The sequence below is a fragment of the Podarcis filfolensis genome, assembly GCF_964270895.1.
Source record: "Podarcis filfolensis genome assembly, chromosome: 16".
In the NCBI taxonomy this organism is placed as follows: Eukaryota; Metazoa; Chordata; class Lepidosauria; order Squamata; family Lacertidae; genus Podarcis; species Podarcis filfolensis.
The window spans coordinates 16,726,165-16,743,245 of record NC_139620.1 but is presented as its reverse complement, the minus strand read 5'-3'; the positions used below and the strand labels follow the sequence as shown (position 1 = coordinate 16,743,245).

The 17,081-nt window shown below is 47.5% G+C and overlaps 1 protein-coding gene across 15 annotated transcripts in view; it reads left to right on the top strand.

The window, feature by feature from the left end:
• PC (pyruvate carboxylase) overlaps nt 1–17,081 on the top strand; it is a 269,742-nt gene that overhangs the window by 238,699 nt on the left and 13,962 nt on the right. For all 15 annotated transcript variants that reach the window (XM_083589358.1, XM_083589350.1, XM_083589351.1 and 12 more), the window contains 2 exons: nt 7,824–7,968; nt 8,437–8,526. In XM_083589358.1, the coding sequence (XP_083445484.1) occupies nt 7,824–7,968; nt 8,437–8,526 (235 nt within the window). The remainder of the gene's footprint in view (nt 1–7,823; nt 7,969–8,436; nt 8,527–17,081) is intronic.

Here is a 17,081-nt window from a genome sequence, read left to right as displayed (position 1 = left end):
GGCCCCTCGGGGATCACTAACCCTGTGGGGATCTGCCAGAGGGTCCTGCTCCTCCCTCTGAGGAGAGACCTCAGGTTGAGCCCTGACAACTCCTGGATTCTTATGAGAAAGGAGGGCGGAATCTGAGGGAGTGTTGACTAGTGGTTAAGGTAGATAAATCCAAAAATTCCAGGGTTTTTTAAATCTTTGCTTCAGCCTTTCCCAGTTGGGTGCCTTGGTCCTCAATTCCCAGCAGCCCCAGCCAGCACAACCCTCATTTTAATTGAGCTGTAAGTAAGGGCATTTGTCTGTATTTCAGTCTCTCTTTATCCTGCACTGCTGTGCCCAGGAAGAAAAAACATTGACATTGGGCTTTAATCACCATTACTCACTTGTCCTCTCCTCCAATATTTATTTTACTGCAATTACATCCCATCTTTTCCTCCAAGGAACTCCATGGTATACATGGTTCTCCCTTTTGTCATTTAATGCCCACAACAATCCAGTGAGGTAGGTTAGGCTGAGAGGCAGCAACTGAGCTCAAGGTCGCCCAGTGAGCTTCATGGCTGAGTGGTGGATTTGAACCCTGGTCTCCAATGACCTTGTCGACGTTCTCACCACTGCATCACCATTGGCAGGTCATGTTCAGTTGCAACTCCATCCGATGAGCATCAAATAATTTTGACAGGCTGATTTTTATTTTTATTTCCCCCAAAATTTTCTTTCAACCATGTTATAGCTCATAAATCCTCATTTGTTTGTGCAGATCTGCTTCCTCTTTTATGAATCTATCGATCTGGTCTTCTTTTTCTTCTGTTCCGCTGTTTGTATTGCTGAAAAAACGTTTCGTGCGAATCAATAGTGTTCAGGTTTTGAAGAAAGAAGGCTGTCTAATTGCAAGTGGCAGCGTCTCCCTCCCTTTTTGAATTATAAACACCCTCACACTTCTTTTCAAGACCTCAAAAGGCATCTGTACTTGGATTGTGGGAGAGGAGGGGAGGGAAATTTAAATAAAATGGATTATTAACTGAGTAACTGGCCAAAACCCAGATCCATCAACTAAAAATCATTTTGTTGATTGACCACCTTGGAGAAAAGTCTGCTGATGAGGGAGAGAACAGAGTCCTTTGTTAATCCCCAGAGAGAGACGTAGGATGCAAAGAATTGAGCAGAGATGCTTGAGAACTGAAGCTCTCCAGGAATCTCTAGCAATGCAGACAGTTTCTGATCAGATAATAAGGAATAAGTGCTGCCCCCCTCTGGAAAAGGCTGTCCATGCTGCAAAAAGTGTGTGTGTGCGTGTGTGTGTAACCCGTCCTTTCATTTCTGCAGACTTTCCTGCTTTTTCTCCCAATGATCTCAGATGTCAGTGGGAATTCCACCACATTTCTAGGATATCCCTGTTTTTAGGAACTGCAGGCATCCATCAGATGCAATCAGATACGCATCAGATCCAACGTACCCGCATCTGAACTCAAGCATGCAAGATTCCTCTGGTGTGCATGCATGTGTGCTTAAATCTATGGATTGCCCTTTGAATTAAAATCAATTGTTATGTAGTCAGAAGCATCCAATTCCCACTCACACACTCGGTGCCAATTAACCAAGGAGCAGAAATATAGCTGCACTAGTTGCCATTCCAATATTTTATTCCTCCTCATCTGCAAAGCATAAAGCTTTTAAGTTATTTTGCTTATTCCATTTATAATTTGAATTGTAAGGCTCGCAGTTCGCAGAGCTGTTTCAGAGATAACTTTTCTCTGCGATGCATTTGGAATGACACCCCACCACCAGAACACGTCTCCTCATAGCACTGATGTCTTCCTGGCCACATTTGTAGGAATTTAATTCTGATTAGCCCAAAAACGAATAAGTAACGCTCTCAAGGGATTATGCAGTGCTAAACCTTTTATAGGCTTTTCCCATCAATTCATCATGTCCAAAGTGAAATGCAATGGAAGCCATTTTTCAAAACCATCTAAAACGCAACAATAAAATATTATAATGAATGCCGTATGCTTTATTACAGTAAATACAGTATGACTTCATTTATTTATATGTATGCTGTCATCTGCCTCCTTGGGACACAGGCCAGAAGACAAGTCTCCCCTGCCTGTTGTTTGTCTTCCAAATCTAGTATATTGTGCTGATATAGGGAGGCTCCATTTAACTTCAGTGTCTAATAGTCATTCATAGAGCTACCTTCAGTGCAACTAGAGCCGCAGAAGAGGGCAGTGGGGCCATTTGCATTTAAGAATCTGTGGGTCAGGAGGTTGGTTGTAGGGAGTTGTAGCTCCTGGATGTGAGATATTCAAGAAATTTGGGGGAGGTCCACACACACACTTGAAACAGGTAGGAATGAATTCTTAGCTTGAAGAATTTTAGCATAAAATTTTTCACTCCGTTCCATCTGCTACCCTCCGCCAAGGCACAATTGTTTGAGGCTTTGCTTGATCTTTTCCAGACACACTTTTCTCGTTTGTACTGTAAATGGCATCATTTTATAAGATTTCCCCTTGCCTATTCAGTGTATGGACAGTTATGAAGTGCCAACTCCAGCTTCTAAGAGATTTATAAGCTAGGAATGGTTAAGTTCTGTCTCTTCTAAGCTAGTGACAAGGAATAATGCGCATCTCCATAGCTCCTTTCGGCACAGTCTGTGTGAGTTAGCGTCTGAGAAGGAGGTAGTAGGCAGTCTGATCTTGGGGTGGGTAGCACTCCTTCTGAAGCAGCTATTGCCAACTTGGTGCCCTCCAGATGTTTTGCACCACAACCCCAGCTCACATTTGATGCCTGTAGGACCAATTGTTGTTTAGGGCCTGTCTCCAAGGGCTGCTGCATATAGCAGGGCAAATGGGGGGGGGGGGGCGGCATCAACTCCTCTACAGCTGTTCTTTTGGAGGACAAAGCTGTCCTCCCCTCCTAAGCCAGCCTACTGCCATCCTAAGAACTGGAGGGGCACACAGTCCCATCATCTATGTTAAAATAAGATTTAACTGTTTCTGTACATCAAAATTTAAGCGGGGGGGGGGAGCAGGAGGCAGTCCATGCCACACCCCAGCAGAATCTAATCTGCTTTTCAACTTTAAAAAAACATAGCAGAGATCTCAGCCAGGCATTAAAACACCCTCAACTTTTGCATGAGGTCGCCCTGATCCTTGTCACCCTTTGCCTGTGTTGACACTGAGTCATATTAGGATTTCCTGGGCTTTCACTATCAGGGTTTTTTTTTTTATCCCAGGTTAAAAGGAATGTTTTTTGAATGATCCAGGTTAATAGGAACATTCTTAAAGACCAGGTTCATGGATTGGGAGTGCCAGTAGATGCAGCGTTTACTTTAGGTGCCCAAGTGTCATCTGGGCACAAAGGTTTTCTCCCTCTCTCTTAACACCAGAACTCTTAGAAGCTGTTGGAAGATTCAGGACAGATCAAAAAAAGGACTTCTTCATGAAGCGCATAGCTGAACTATGGAACTCCTTCCCACAGGAAGCAGTAACGGCCACCAATCTATATGGCTGTAAAACGGGATTGGACAAATTAATAGAGGAGAAAGCTGTCAGTGGCTACTAAAAACAATGGCTGTGTTCTGCATCCATGCTCAGAGACTGTAAATGCTTCTGAATACCAGTTGCTGGAAGCCACAGGAGGAGGGAGGGCTCTTGTTCTCGGGCCCTCGGGCATCTGGTTGGTCACTGTGAGAACAGGATGCAGGACTAGATGGGCCATTGGCCTGAGGCTTTTCTCATGCTCTTATGCCTTTCGTCCTTTTGTTGCAGCTCCCACTAGACTGAGATAGCCCATCCACAGTTTTTTTAATGCTATAATCACATCCAAGTTTGACAAGTGTCATGTGTTGTATGTGGGGCTGCAGGGGAGCAGGTGGCGCTGTGGTCTAAACCACTGACCCTCTTGGGCTTGCCAATCAGAAGGTCGGTGGTTCGAATCCGCGCAACAGGGTGAGCTCCCACTGCTCTGTCCCAGCCTGCCAACCTAGCAGTTTGAAAGCACACCAGTCCAAGTAGATAAATAGGTACCGCTGCAGCGGGAAGGTAAACGGCATTTCCATGCGCTCTGGCACTCGTCACAGTGTCCTGTTGCGCCAGAAGTGGTTCAGTCATGTTGGTCACATGACCTGGAAAGCTGACTGTGGACAAACGCCGGCTCCCTCAGCCTGAAAAGTGAGATAAGCACCACAACTCCATAGTCGCCTTTTTTTAAAAAAAAACCACATGGGGCTGCCCTGGAAGGCTTCTGAGAAACTTCAACTGTGGGCAAAAGACCACTGCAAGTTGAACAAGCCCCAGAGGACACTCCTTACCAGTTGAAACAGCTGTACTGACACACCATTGGTTTGCAAGCTGATTTTAAACTGATGGCTTTCAGGCCATTGTTTGCATGGGACCCCAATCCCTGAAGGACTGGTGAGCTTTCTGGGACATTGCAGGCTGCATCAGGTGCCTTCAAAGGGGAGGCAGAAAAGATGGAGGGTTCAGTGTTGTTGTGCCTTCTGCAGAGACACCTTCGCTGCTAAACTTGAAGTGCCAGGGCATTCAACTTCCTTTTTAAAAAAAAATATGCCAAAGATTCTTTTATCTGCCAATAACTTTTGCCTGCATTGTTTTATTGTTCCATCTGGCGTTACATTTCTGACATCACTGGCGTAGCTGCTGTTTTTTTTTGACCTGCTGTTACACGAATGAAACGTTCCATGAGTCTGACTTGCAGTGAATCTGACCAGACAGAGGTTGGCAAAGATGCCCCTACTTCTCTGCCGCTGTGGCATCGCCAAATTGCCATCCAGCACAGCTTTTCTGGGTGATAATTGGGCTATTACAACAAGTTCCTAGAATGGTTACATTAGATCCCCCCTTGGGAGACCCACGTAATAAATTTGCAAGGCTATTTAGTTAGTTAGTTACACTTATTTGTTGGTTTCATATTGTAATTTTGTGTTGTGTAAATCAGTGTTTTTCAACCTATTTTGGGCAAAGGCACACTTGTTTCATGAAAAAAATAAAGAGGCACACCACCATTAGAAAATGTTAAAAAAATTAACTCTGTGCCTATATTGACTATATATAAAGTAATTCTCTTGAATAGGAATCAAATAAACACAAAGAAAGTATTTTATAATTACTTTATTATGAAATAGTAAGTAAACAGAAATACGAAAAATTATAAAATACTTTATTCAGTGCGCAACCTGGGCCTGTTTGGCTGAACACAAAGCTGATATTCTGGCTGGAATCGAAGAAAGACACACACGTAGCTCTTCGTCAACAGCTCTCAGTCTCTCTCTGTATTTAGTTTTTATAGCAATCATGCTTGCGCTGGTCATGGGACCGAGACGGCTCTGGTCGCCCTAACAGATGATCTCCGCAGGCAGCTGGATCAAGGCGGGTCGGGGCTGCTGATTCTTCTAGACCTGTCAGCAGCCTTCGACATGGTCGATCACGAACTCTTGGACCACCGCCTTGCCGACGTGGGGATCCAGGGCATAGTCCTTCAATGGCTGCGCTCGTTTCTCTCTGGTCGGGGACAGAGGGTGGCGCTTGGGAGGGAATTGTCATCCCGCCACTCCTTGGTGTGTGGAGTGCCCCAGGGTGCGATACTCTCCCCAATGCTTTTTAACATCTTTATGCGCCCCCTCGCCCAACTTGTCCAGAGTTTTGGGCTGGGCTGCCATCAGTATGCTGATGACACCCAACTCTATCTGTTGATGGATGGCCATCCTGACTCGGCCCCAGACACAATGATCAGATGCTTGGAAGCCGTGGCTGGATGGTTACGTGGGAGCCAGTTGAAGTTAAATCCTTCGAAGACAGAGGTCCTCTGGCTGGGACGGGACGATATGAGATTGAGGGGGCAACTCCCATCTCTTGCGGGGGTGCAATTAGTGCCAGCACCGTCCGTTAAGAGTTTGGGTGTAATCTTCGATACCTCCCTCTCCATGGAGGCGCAGATTGCAGCTATAACAAAGGCGGCATTTTTTCATCTCCGCCAAGCTAAGCAGTTGGCTCCTTACCTCTCTCGCCCTGACCTAGCCACTGATCCACGCGACGGTCACCTCCAGACTGGATTATTGTAACTCGCTCTACGTGGGGCTGCCCTTGAGACTGACCCAGAAACTCCAGCGGGTGCAGAATGCCGCAGCGAGACTCCTAACGGGGTCTTCGCTGCGAGATCACATTCATCTGGTGCTATACCAGCTGCACTGGCTCCCGGTGGAGTACAGGATCAGGTTTAAGGTGCTGGTTTTAACCTTCAAAGCCCTATACGGCCTAGGACCATCGTACCTACGGGACCGCCTCTCCTGGTATGCCCCACAGAGGAACTTACGGTCTTCAAATAAAAACATCTTGAAGGTCCCAGGCCACAGAGAGGTTAGGCTGGCCTCAACTAGAGCCAGAGCTTTTTCAGCTGCGGCTCCAACCTGGTGGAACGCTCTGTCGCAAGAGACAAGGGCCCTGCAGGACTTGACATCTTTCCGCAGGACCTGCAAGACAGAGCTGTTCCACCAGGCCTTTGGTCAGGGCGCAGCCTGACTCCCTCCTTTGGCAATCTTTACAAAACTTTAGTTTATGGTTGCCATCAATTTGTATTTTAATTAATTTTTATAATGTTTTTTATAATGTTGCACTGTTTTAGTGTTGTTAGCTGCCCTGAGCCCGGCTTCGGCTGGGGAGGGCGGGATATAAATAAAATTTATTATTATTATTATTATTATTATTATTATTATTATTATTATTATCTCACACAGATATGTAGTGGAAAATGGGAGCAATGTCAAAATAGCTTTGTTTGCCAGAAGGGGGAACTCCTTGGCAGTATCCAACCAAAAACTGTCCAAAGGTAGATCAGCAAATCTTAGCTTGAAACCACGATTTTGTCTCAGTTCAGTTAGTTCCTCCTGCTCCTGTAAAGTCATGTCCTTTCCACCAACTGATGCTGAGCTATAAGGGTCCCTAATCCAGTCAAGGCATTCAGTGGAGACTGAAGAGAAATAAAATGACAACTTCTCCGGTCCTCCTGGTGACTCGAGTCGCGACGTCTTCTTCTCTCCGCTGCTGCGCACACTGTGCTCGGGCGGGAAGGAAGTCAGAAGATGATGTCCTACTGTGATAGGTCCAGGCTGGAGTCTGGACCAATCACAGCCCGGACATCAGAAAAGTGGAGGGTGTCCCCCTGAGGAGTGCCAATCGGCGCCCCTGCTGGCCGAGGGTGGGGTCAAAAACCCCACCCACCCCATACCCAGGACACAGTCCGGTGCCCGCCTAGTGGGCGAAAATTTGAATTATTTTTTTTAAAATCTTTCGAATTTTTCAATTTTTCCCACGGCACACCAGGCAACATCTCGCAGCACACTAGTGTGCCGTGGAACAGTGGTTGAAAAACACTGGTGTAAATCACTTTATTCACACCTTTGCACACTTGAAGGTCAGTTAAGAAATATTTTAAATAATAATGGGAGGAGGAGGCCAAAGCTGGTCTCTCAGCTGATCCAATGGTGTGACCCTGCTTCCCTTCCTCCCTCTGCTACAGCCCAGTGGAATGACCAGCAGTTGTCAGGTGACAGCTGAAGGGGAAGAGCCTGATGGAAATGTTTTGGGTTTTTTCCAGCTGAGCCGATGGACTGGCCCTGCTTCCTTTCTCTTCCTCCCTTGGCTATAGCGTGACACAATGGCTGCTGCCAGGTGACAGCTGGTGGAGGAACAGCAGTTGTTGCACAGATCTGGAAAGCTTAATGCTGACTGATAGTAGTGTCTAACCTGCCTGCCCCCCCCCCAAAAAAAAACCTGATGTGTGTCTCTTAGACCTCCCTCTCATCTCCCTTTTCCTTTCAGACCAACATCCCTTTCCTACAGAATGTGCTTGGCAATGACCAGTTTCTCCGTGGCACCGTGGACACCCAGTTCATCGATGAGAACCCCGACCTTTTCAATTTGCGACCTGGCCAGAATCGAGCCCAGAAACTGCTCCACTACCTGGGTATGTGGGGGTGGGAGATGGAGGCAAGTGGAGGACCTCATCATGTGGGAGCTAAATTCCAATTTTAGCCAGGAGGAGAGCGAAATCAGGTTGGAATAGTCTGAATCACCTCATGGTTAATTCTTGGAAAGGGAGATGGACACTCGCACTAACAGGAAACCGTAACCTCTGACCTGGAAGCACTTCTGTGGCATGTGAGAGGAGGCTGTGATGAGGGGAGGGCTCTCTGGGGGTGCTTAGAGGCACGTTGTCCTCCCTTGCTTCACACATTCCAAAGGTTTCAGGATAGTTTCTGGAGCTGAACCAGCCTTTACCTTGTCCTGTGGCTTAAAGATAAAATAACCAAGCATATAGAAGAACAAGCTACACTGAAGCAGAGCCAGCATGGCTTCTGCAGGATGCTGCTGTGGGCAGTTTCTGCCAGTCCCTGCCTTTATCTCAAAGTCTAACACAGCTTTTTCTTCCCAGGCCATGTCATGGTGAATGGACCCATCACACCCATCCCAGTGAACGCCAGGCCTTCGCCTATTGACCCAGTTATCCCTTCTGTTCCTCTGGGTGAGTTTGGGGATCTGATGGGAAGAGGCAGGCAGGCAGTGTGCCACCGCTAAAATAAGAGGCTAGACCTTTGGAACACTTTCTTCTCATCAGTTTCCAGACGTACAAGGAAATTTTTTCACCCTCTGACCTCTTCCCCTATTGGGGAGCATGCAGCATCTGAGAATCATGTTACCGTAGTTTTTCCCTGTGTGTATTTCAGATGCCAGACCCAGTCTTGCTTTCCATACAGGTGAAATAGCCCCATAGGCAACAATCTTCACCGGCTTCATTCTTCCCATGTGGAAAATCAAATTGCACAGTAATTTCTGTATCATAGTCCTGGGACCCTCTTTCTCCTCTGTCCCACCCCACTCCCACCCCCACAATTTTCCAGCTATACGCTCTTCCTATTTAAAAGAGGGCATCTCAGAGAACCCTGCAGGCAGAGACAAATTGAAATCTGACGTTTGGTTGGTACCAATCTAGGTGAGCACAGTGTAGGAGGAACGAGAGGCAGCTAGCCTAGATTGGAAAGCTTGCAATTTAATCCTCACACAGAGCTCTACAAACCTTCGGATGTGTCCAAATGCAGCCGCTTTGTCTGAGAGCATAAAAAGAGACTGTGGGATCAGGGCATCCTGTTCTCACAGTGACCAACCAGATGACTATTGGGATCCCAAAAGCAGATCTCGAGCATAAGAGCCCTCTCCCCTCCTCTGGTTTCCAGCAATGGATAGATTTCCTCTAAAGGAAAAACAAGCCAGTCAGAATGGGAAGCCCCTCGTGGCTGCTTTAAAGTTAACTCATATAAACATCCAATGGGGGAACTCCTGCCCACACATTGTCACTTCCAACCCATAATTGAGTTAGGCCAGGTCTGGTTCCAAAAAGGTACACTGGGAAGGCAGGAGCCCAAGACCTCCCTCCCTTGGGAAGAGGCCAGCCAGCCGTTATTCGGATCCCTTATGAGGCACAGAGGTGGAAGAAAAGAGAAACGTGGTAGTTCATTCAGTTAGTAAAGGCAGAGATGAATCAGAGATGAACTAGACAGAAGGTCAACAGAAGTCAGAGGACATAAGAACATGAGAAGAGCCTGTTGGATCAGGCCAATGCCTCATCCAGTCCAGCATCCTGTTCTCACATGGGCGCATTATGGGAAGCCTGCAAGCAGGGCCTCAGCGCTCTCACCTCTGGTGGCTTCCAGCAGATGGTAGCCATTGATAGCCCCCTCCTCCATGAATGAGTCCAACCCTCTTTTAAAGCCATCCAGCTTGGCGGCCATCACTGCCTCCTGTGGGAGAGAGTTCCATAGTTAACAATGTGCTGCTTGAAGAAGTCATTTTTTAAAAAATCTGCCCCGAATCTTCCAGCACTGCATGTCCATGAGTTTGAGAGAGAAAGAAATTTCTCTATCCCCTTTCTTCATGCCATGCCTAATTAGTAAAACTCCTATCTCATTATCTCTTACTTGCCTTTAAGCTACAAAGTCCCAAACACGACAACCTTTCCTCATAGACAAGTTTCTCCACCCCCCTGATCATTTTGGTTGCCCTTTTCTGAAGCTTTTCTAACGTTTTCTGTCTTTTTTTTAAAAAAAGAAGAAGTTTAAAAGCCACTGCCGTGGGGCAGGATACTGGCTTTGGGCCAGGGTGCTGTGGAAAAGCCTGTTTCACCCCTCTGACATTACCTCCCCAGGGCTGCTCTTAGTGATCCTGGAGAGATGGGGAGACAAAAATACTTGCATTGTCTCTTTTTCATTCAGCGAAGCTGTTAGCCACTTGGAGAGTATTGAGGGTGATCTGGATCAGGAAATGGCCCAATTTAGCCATGATGGGGTGGAGTGGTTCTAACCCAGAATAAAAAGACATGATGGCTATGCTCTGCCTCCATAGTTGGAGGGTGTAAATGACTATGAATACCAGTTGCTGGAAACTGCAGAAGAGGGGGGCGTTTGAGTCCTTGCCAGTTTCCTACAGGCTTCTGGTTGGCCATTGTGAGAACAGGATCCTGGACTAGGTGGGCCTTTGCCTGATCCAGGGAATCCTCCACAGTGGAATTCATTCCTTCCTGGAGCGAAAAGTGCTGGGTTCCCAGGACCAAATGTCCCAGCCTGCATCTCACAGCAAGAACTGGGGTTGCTGCGAGTGGGGGGGGGGCTGAATTCTCTGTCCATTTTGTTCACTTCACTCTGCTCTCTTTGGCTGAGCTGGGAGACAAATTGCTGCTCTGCCTGATGGCATCCCTGATGGTAGGATTCCTGGGAGGGAGTTGGCACCCATGACTGGGCTTTTTTGAGGTGGGTGGAAGTGGGGGATACACCATCCTCCTGACAAATCTGGGCCAGATGCCTCTGGATCGCAGCCCTTTCCACCGCATAGCCAAGGGCTTTAGCGCAACTTTTGCCAAGGCATCAGAACGGATCTAAAGGGTAAGGCGTTGGGTGGCTGTTGGGGGCCATCTGGAAAATGTGTCATGAACGGGGGCAGGGGGAGAAGCAGAGGCGGCATGTGCCACATGACATGATGCATAATTTAAGGCTCTTCTGTCTCTTGGAGTTGCACCAGGACCCATGAGCTGGATGCATTTCAGAGAAGGCTGCACACAGGCTTTCCCTTTCCAAGGCCTTGCGATTTGGAGTCTTGGTGGCCTGCAGTACAGGCAACTCCCCATTTATGCGCATTCAAGGCACACACGAGCACAACCGCGTGCATCACCATGAACTCGGAAGTGGTACGAAACGGAGCAAAAATGGCCCTAAAAAAAGCACAAAAATGGCATCGTAAACAGTGCCTAGCAATCCTGCGAGCCTTTGCAAGTGCAATCCTAGGAGCCCTTGCACCAACCTGGCATAGGAAAATAAGAAATGCCTTATACTGAATCAGACCATTGGTCCATCTAGCTTAGTATTGTGTACACGGCTTTAAATACCAGGATTGGGAACATGCTGAAGCTGGAATAAGTGGTCACAGTTCCTTCATGGAGGTTTCATAATCCATCAGCCAGCACTTCTCTGATGGTTTGAACTTGCCCCTCACCACAGAGGGACAAATCTGTCAATTTTGGTTCCTCCCACTTTCAAATTTTCCTGTTCAGTTTTCCACATCTTTGCATCAGTTTGCAGCATCCGTGTAGCGTAGTGGTTAGATCAGGGGTCAGCAAACTTACCGCGCCTCGGGCCGGTGTCTCCAGCATCAATCGCATGGTGGGCCGGAGGGCGGGGAGCACGTGCCCATTCGTGTGCGCACACGCTATTTCCGGCGCACTTCCAGGTCAGAGGAGCACCGGAAATAGCTTGTGTGCATGTGCACAGGCCCCCTTCTGGTGCTCGTCCAACCCGGAAGTGGGCAGCCTCGCAGCGCAGCGCCGGTAAGAGCGGGCAGTGGCAGCGGGGGTCACCATAGGCCACATAAGCAAGTCCCTCAGGCCTTAGTTTGGGGACCCCTGGGTTAGATTGTCAGACAAGGACCTGGAAGAGACCAGGGTTCAAATTCCCGCTTGGCTGTGAAGCTCACTGGATAAGCTTGGGCCAGTCACCTGCCTGCCTGCCTGACAGGGTTGTTGTGAGGATTAAATGAGGACAGGGAAAATCACCACCTTGAGCTCCTAGGAGAAAAAGGTAGGCTACAAATTATTATCACTATCATTAACGTAAGAGCCTGTCCATGAGTCCTAGAAAAAGTTTTCTCTATCCACTTTCTCCATGCCAGGCATCATTTTATAAGCTTCAATCATGTTGCCTCTTACTCACCTGTTCTTTCAACTAAAAATTATCATCATCACCACATGAAAATGTGTCAGCATTTTTCTGTGCATTCCCCCTAACACCCACATCTTTGCAAGCAATTTCCCCTAATATAATGCATTTTTATGATACTTTCACTAATACTTGCATTTTATGTGCACGCTTTCCCTTGCTATGAATCCAGCATTGGGAACATTAAAAGAGGAACGAAAGGAGGACTCCTCTTACCTCTCCTTTAAAGCCCCATGCAGGGAAGGAACACCAGGACACAGCAGCAAGAGCTCTTTGGAATTCCTTCTGGCCAAATCAGGTTGGGATGATGGGCTGAGGGGTCCAAGGAGGGACTGTGCCAGTGAGTGACCAAGCCACCGACCGCTGGATCCCACCCCCTCGTTGGAACTCCATGCCCTTCTACCCCTCAAGCTCCACGTGGTCCAGTTAGTGTTTGAGACAAACAAAGCCCCATGCGCAGCTGTCCACAAGTGGTGACAATCAGCTGGTCACTGGGTCTTGGGAAGCCCTTCTCAAGACCCAGCAAGCAGCAGACCATTGGTGCTTTGCAGGCTGTCCTTCTCCCCACCTGGATCGGTTTCAAGCGATGCAGGCAAAAAACAATCAGCTGGCATCATGTGACGTGAATAACAGGTGGCCATCCCCGCCCACCTGTCAAACCTGGGCTGCGGTGAGGGAGATAACAGTCAGGCCCACTGCCCAGATCCAGTTCACCACCCCTCAACTAAGTCATACTCAGAGCAGACACTCTGAAATCAAGTCCATTGATTTCAACAGGTCCCCGCAGAGTATGACTGACAATGGATATCGCTCAGTGTCCTTTTTCTCCTTTACAACAAAATGGTGCTTATCATTCCCAGACAAAGGTGTTTTAAGTGTTGGGACAGCAAAAGCAAATCCCGATCCACTCCTGTAATCGCCACGGTGCTATGATTTGAGTGAGTTTTGGAATGCAAAGCTACACATGCTCGGAGTTGACAAATTTTGGGTGTCTTTGTGTGTTCGTTTGTGTGTTTTGCCCAATTATTAGAGATGTAACAGCACTTGTAAGCATGGTGGTGGCGGAAGAGAGAAGGCAAATATTAATTGTGTGTTCCACAGCTGAAGTAATAGATGTAGCTGTCTTAAAAAAAAAAAAAGTGTTTTTGGGAGGGATATTGTAAGATTATGGAGCTGAGGGTCTAAAATTACCAAGCAGCTTCTGTGAACTGGAATAGTACCTGGTGATGTGCTGTTCCATCCCACGCCCAGAGAAAAGCCTGCATTCTAAATGAATTATGCAGATGAAGCTAATTTGCACTGATGTGCATAATTCTGTTTAACCATGGAGTGAGGAGCGCCTGGCACCCTCTGCTTGAGTGGTTGGACTCTGTCTATTATCCGCATGTAGAAAATGCTAATACTTCACATTATATAGCAATTTCAGAGTATTCAGGGCAGTTTGCATACCTTAACACAGTCATCCTGAAAGCTACTAGGTCAGTGTATTGTAGATGAGGGTTCTAAGCCAGGGAGAGCCTAATGACATCTAGGGTCCTTCTGTTTGGGTGTTTATTGTGGCATGGGTGATAGTGAGACGAAGGACCCTTTTTGCACCTTGGCCATTGTTGACATCCAAAGGCCAGACTGTTTTTACATTCCAAGGAAAATCTGATATTAATTTATTTTTATTTTTTTAAAAAAACCCACACACTATTGCCTATGACCCATTTACAATCCTAGAATCATAGAACTGCAAAGTTGGAAGGGACCCTGAGGATCATCTAGTCCAACCCCCTGCAATACTACTGGATTGCAGCATTAAGCCCCCAGACTGGAAACACCTCTGGCGAGTTCATAGCAGAGGTGAGACAACCTGACCAGGGCAGAGCAGCGTGAAATAAGGAAACTGAGGGATTTGTCCTTCACCCACTTTGCAATGCCAAAGGTGTATTCCCAAATACAGTTGTACCTCAGAAGTCAAACGGAATCCGTTCCGGAAGTCCGTTCGACTTCCAAAACATTTGGAAACCAAGGTGCGGCTTCCGATCGGCTGCAGGAAGCTCCTGCAGCCAATTGGAAGCCGCGTTGGACGTTCGGGTTCCAAAGAACGTTCGCAAACCGAAACAATCACTTCCAGGTTTGCAGAGTTCGGGAGCCAAAACGTTTGACTCGCAAGGCAGTCGGGAGCTAAGGTATGACTGTAGTCATACCCATAACTATTCCACCTGTGTTTTAAGGGGTGTGTTATCTTGTCTCCAAGTGGTAAGAGACTCCAGGGGTGCCAGCACTGGCCCACAGTTCAATTTCTTTGGAATGAGGCTTTCACCTGGCCTACTGTATAGAATCACCTCTGCGGCCCCAGCTGCTTTTGCCTCTGGCTTTGCCCACCACCTGCATGTAGCCCTCAGAAGGCTGTGCAAAAGATCAAGCCGCCCTCAGGCTGAAAGAGGTTTCCCTCCTGTGGATTGTGGCTTCACTCAGTTCATTACATTTAACTGAGCAGCTCTCAAGCGCTGGCATTGGCCGAGTGGTTATTTCATTCATGGTCAGCAGAGGGAGCTATCGTCATCAATGCAGGGAACTTGTAGGGCAAAGGTGGGGAGTGGGGGATGGTTTGGGCTATTTCCCGGCTGTTGTGTGTCTTTGCTTGCTCATTCCTCTAATTTATTCCATGCTGGGAATCAATAGGAGACGAAAATAACAAAATTAAAACGAAAATCAGAAATTAAAGTGCCAATCATAGAATCATAGCGTTGTAGAGTTGGAAGGGACCTGAAGTTCACCTCCATAGCACAACACCATTTTACAAATCTGTGGCCTGTGTTTAGAATATTGTACTCTGTCCAATTCTGGTCACCTCACCTCAAAAAAGTTATTGTAGAGTTGGGAAAGGATCAGAAAAGAGCAAACAGAATGATCAAGGGAGTGGAACAACTCCCCTATCACAGAATCCTAGAGTTGGAAGGGACCACAAGGATTATCTATTATGGAAGGCTGCATCATTTGGTGCTTCTTATTCTAGGAAGGAGGCAAGGAAGAGCTGACATGATCAAGGTGTGCAAAGTTATACACAGCCTGGAGAAAGTGGACAGGAAAATGTTTTTTCTCTCGTAGCAGTGGAACTTGTGGGCATCCATGTTAGGAGAATCAGGACAGATAAAGGAAAGGGCTTCTTCATTCTGCACAGAGTTACACTATGGAACTCCCTGCCACAGGAGACAGCAATGGCCACCAACCTGGACGGCTTTAAAAAGAGGATTGCACAAATTCACGGAGGAGAAGGCCGTCAAAGGCACAGACACAGTGCTATGCTCTGCCTCCACAGGTGGAGGACGCAATGCGTCCAAATTCCATTTGCTGGAAACCACAGGAGAAAGCTCTTGTCCTGCTCGCGGGTCAGCCACTGTGAGGACAGGATGCTGGACTAGATGGGCCACTGGTCTGATCCAGCAGGGCTTTTCTGATGTTCTGAGATCTATGCCCAGGGCTAGAGGAGAGGCGGCTTTTTCTCCTCCACCTGACTTAATCCACGCAATGCAGGCTGGGTTCCCCTTTTGCTGAAATGCAACGCAAACAACCCCCTGCGAAAATCTGCGGGTGGGAGAGGAAGAGAGAATCTGCTTGTTTCTCGTTAACGCCTGCTAAATATTTGATGGGTCTAACGAGCCGGCGTGGAAATCTTCATAAGTGCGCAGGGTGGCGGGGAGGGAGCGGGGGGGGGCAGGCAGATATAATAGCCGCCTGATTTACAAGCCTCCCTGCTTTTTTATGATTGATACGTGAGGTTCAGTTTAATTATATTGGATTCCAGCCTTGTATCATTATTACAGCAGTTTATTTTCTTTGTCAGCGGCTAATCCCCAACCTAAGCCAAGCATTAAGAGAATGAAATAAGGCTGTTTAAATCTTACTAAATTTCCCCCGAGCCAATAGTTAAATCCGTGGCGTGTGTATGTGTGTGTCTTAGAGGAGATGCTGCAGACCCCGGAAGAGGTAGCCCTCGCCGCTTCTGTAAGCGGGACGCACACACAGCCCACAGGCCTGTTAGCTAATGGGGCATTGCATAGGCAAGCCTTCCCCAACCTGGTGCCCTTCAGATGTTTCGGATCAAATGTCCCATCAGTCCCAGCCAGCATGGGTAGGTCCAACACCAGCAAGAGGCAGTGTGGTGCAGTGGTTAGCATAGAATCATAGAATCATAGAGTTGGAAGAGACCACAAGGGCCATCGAGTCCAACCCCCTGCCAAGCAGGAAACACCATCAGAGCACTCCTGACATATGGTTGTCAAGCCTCTGCTTAAAGACCTCCAAAGAAGGAGACTCCACCACACTCCTTGGCAGCAAATTCCACTGTCGAACAGCTCTTACTGTCAGGAAGTTCTTCCTAATGTTTAGGTGGAATCTTCTTTCTTGTAGTTTGGAACCATTGCTCCGTGTCCGCTTCTCTGGAGCAGCAGAAAACAACCTTTCTCCCTCCTCTATGTGACATCCTTTTATATATTTGAACATGGCTATCATATCACCCCTTAACCTCCTCTTCTCCAGGCTAAACATGCCCAGCTCCCTTAGCCGTTCCTCATAAGGCATCGTTTCCAGGCCTTTGACCATTTTGGTTGCCCTCCTCTGGACAAGTTCCAGTTTGTCAGTGTCCTTCTTGAACTGTGGTGCCCAGAACTGGACACAGTACTCCAGGTGAGGTCTGACCAGAGCAGAATACAGTGGCACTATTACTTCCCTTGATCTAGATGCTATACTCCTATTGATGCAGCCCAGAATTGCATTGGCTTTTTTAGCTGCCGCGTCACACTGTTGGCTCATGTCAAGTTTGTGGTCAACC